Source organism: Apaloderma vittatum, unplaced genomic scaffold (genome assembly GCF_000703405.1).
Source record: "Apaloderma vittatum isolate BGI_N311 unplaced genomic scaffold, ASM70340v1 scaffold19641, whole genome shotgun sequence".
Classification (NCBI taxonomy): Eukaryota; Metazoa; Chordata; class Aves; order Trogoniformes; family Trogonidae; genus Apaloderma; species Apaloderma vittatum.
Window position 1 is genome coordinate 4,585 of NW_009698742.1, and position 1,598 is coordinate 6,182.

The following is a 1,598-nucleotide window of genomic DNA, read 5'->3' on the forward strand; positions in this document are numbered from 1 at the left end:
GTGGCGTTGCCACAACCGTGAGCCAAGGTGCACTAAGCGTGAGTTTGTGGACCCGTGCCACTTGAGGAGCACAGGAGCCCTGGCTGGCACTTACTCTTCTGGACCACTGTGAGGAAGATGGTGGCGTTGTGCTGCGCGTTCTTCTCCTTGGGGTTCTTGACATGGCAGGTGTATTTCCCAGCATCGCTGAACTCCACATTCTTCAGGACAATGGAGATGTTGTTTTCCTTCCCGGTTGTCGAGCCAACAAACTCGACCCGCGGGTTGCGCCCCACAAGGAAGGGCTCCGAGGCTTTGCTCTTTATCTTGCCGTGGTAAATCTGCAGAGGCAGGGATGCAGGACACGGGGTCAGCCGGGCTCCTGACAACTCCAGCTGAGGCAGAGGCTCCAGTTCTCCCACCCCACTTCTGCACCCAGAGACAGGCAGGGCCAAGCGTCAAAAAAAAACAGGAATGGCTGTGGAGGGGGCTGCCAGGGAAGCAACAGATCTACCTGACTTGCCCGGCAGGAATGTCAGAGACCACAGCAAAGCTGGAAAGACCCCAGGGCAGAGAGGGGCCCTTTGCTGTAGGGCCATGCAGGGCTGGCCAGCCTACAAGAGCAGACCTGCTCTAAAGCAGCCCTCCTGCTAAGGAGGAGCTAAATATTCCCAGCAGGAAGCAAAGCTATAAAGAACCCTTAGTACTTCAGAGCAAGTGCAAGAGGACAGTATTAACCATATTTTGCCAAAAGTGCAGACCTGCACCTGAGCAGCCAGTTTATGAAAAGAAATGGCCCTATGGACAACAGAAAAATCCAGAACAGCTTTGTGCCAAAAGCACAGATGTGCCAGGGCACTGAAGTCACCCTGTTCACACAGTCCTTTCCCTCCAGAGCTGGAGTCACTTGGAGAGACAAGGTATCCTGCAAGAGCAGAAAGGGAGTGCAGCAAGAACTGCAGCGCTGCTCTGCACTGGGAAAGTACAGAAGGATCTGCAAGGAAAAGAGGGGCAAAGCACAGAGAGCCACCCACCAGCTCCGTCGAGTTGAAATACCACGTGAAAACCAGGTCCTGAAAGCCTATGCAGGTGGAGAAGATGCAGGGCAGCAGGACGTCGGAGTTATTCAGAGCCATCACAGTATTGGTCTTCCCCACCGACACCTCCAAGGCGAAGGCGATGGCGACAACATGCAAACCTGGCAGGGAGAGGGGAGGAGAGAATGAGGGCACGGTGCCGGTACGCAGTGCTCCCTGGGGACGGGGTCCAGCCCAGCCCACCGCAGGGCTCTGCCTTAAGTCCTGCTCCCAGCTCCACCAGGTACCCACTGCATCCTCCTCCTCCTCGCAGCCTCAGTACAGGGGGCACGAGCCCAGCTCTCCTGCCCTCCCAGAGCCCAGGGACAGGTTTGTCACCCCTCATCCCCTTTGGCACGGCAGGCTGCCATGGTGGGGCAGAAAGGGGACCTGCTCCTGGTGGAAGCGCAGCAGCTGGCTGGCACCCACAGAGACAGCACGGATTCAAAGGGAACCGTCATATCACCACGAACAAAGTATGCAAATGATAGCGCTGATTTGCATGTTATCCACAAGGCCTGCAGCTAAACCTTAAAGGGAAGG

The 1,598-nt window shown here is 56.4% G+C and overlaps 1 protein-coding gene across 1 annotated transcript in view; it reads right to left on the reverse strand.

The window, feature by feature from the left end:
- SCN4B (sodium channel, voltage-gated, type IV, beta subunit) overlaps window positions 1-1,232 on the reverse strand; it is a gene marked incomplete at its 5' end in the record, with an annotated part of 1,531 nt that extends 299 nt beyond the window's left edge. The window contains 2 exons of the mRNA XM_009878137.1: window positions 95-320; window positions 1,014-1,232. Coding sequence (XP_009876439.1) covers window positions 95-320; window positions 1,014-1,232 — 445 coding nt within the window. The remainder of the gene's footprint in view (window positions 1-94; window positions 321-1,013) is intronic.
- Window positions 1,233-1,598: the final 366 nt, after the last annotated feature.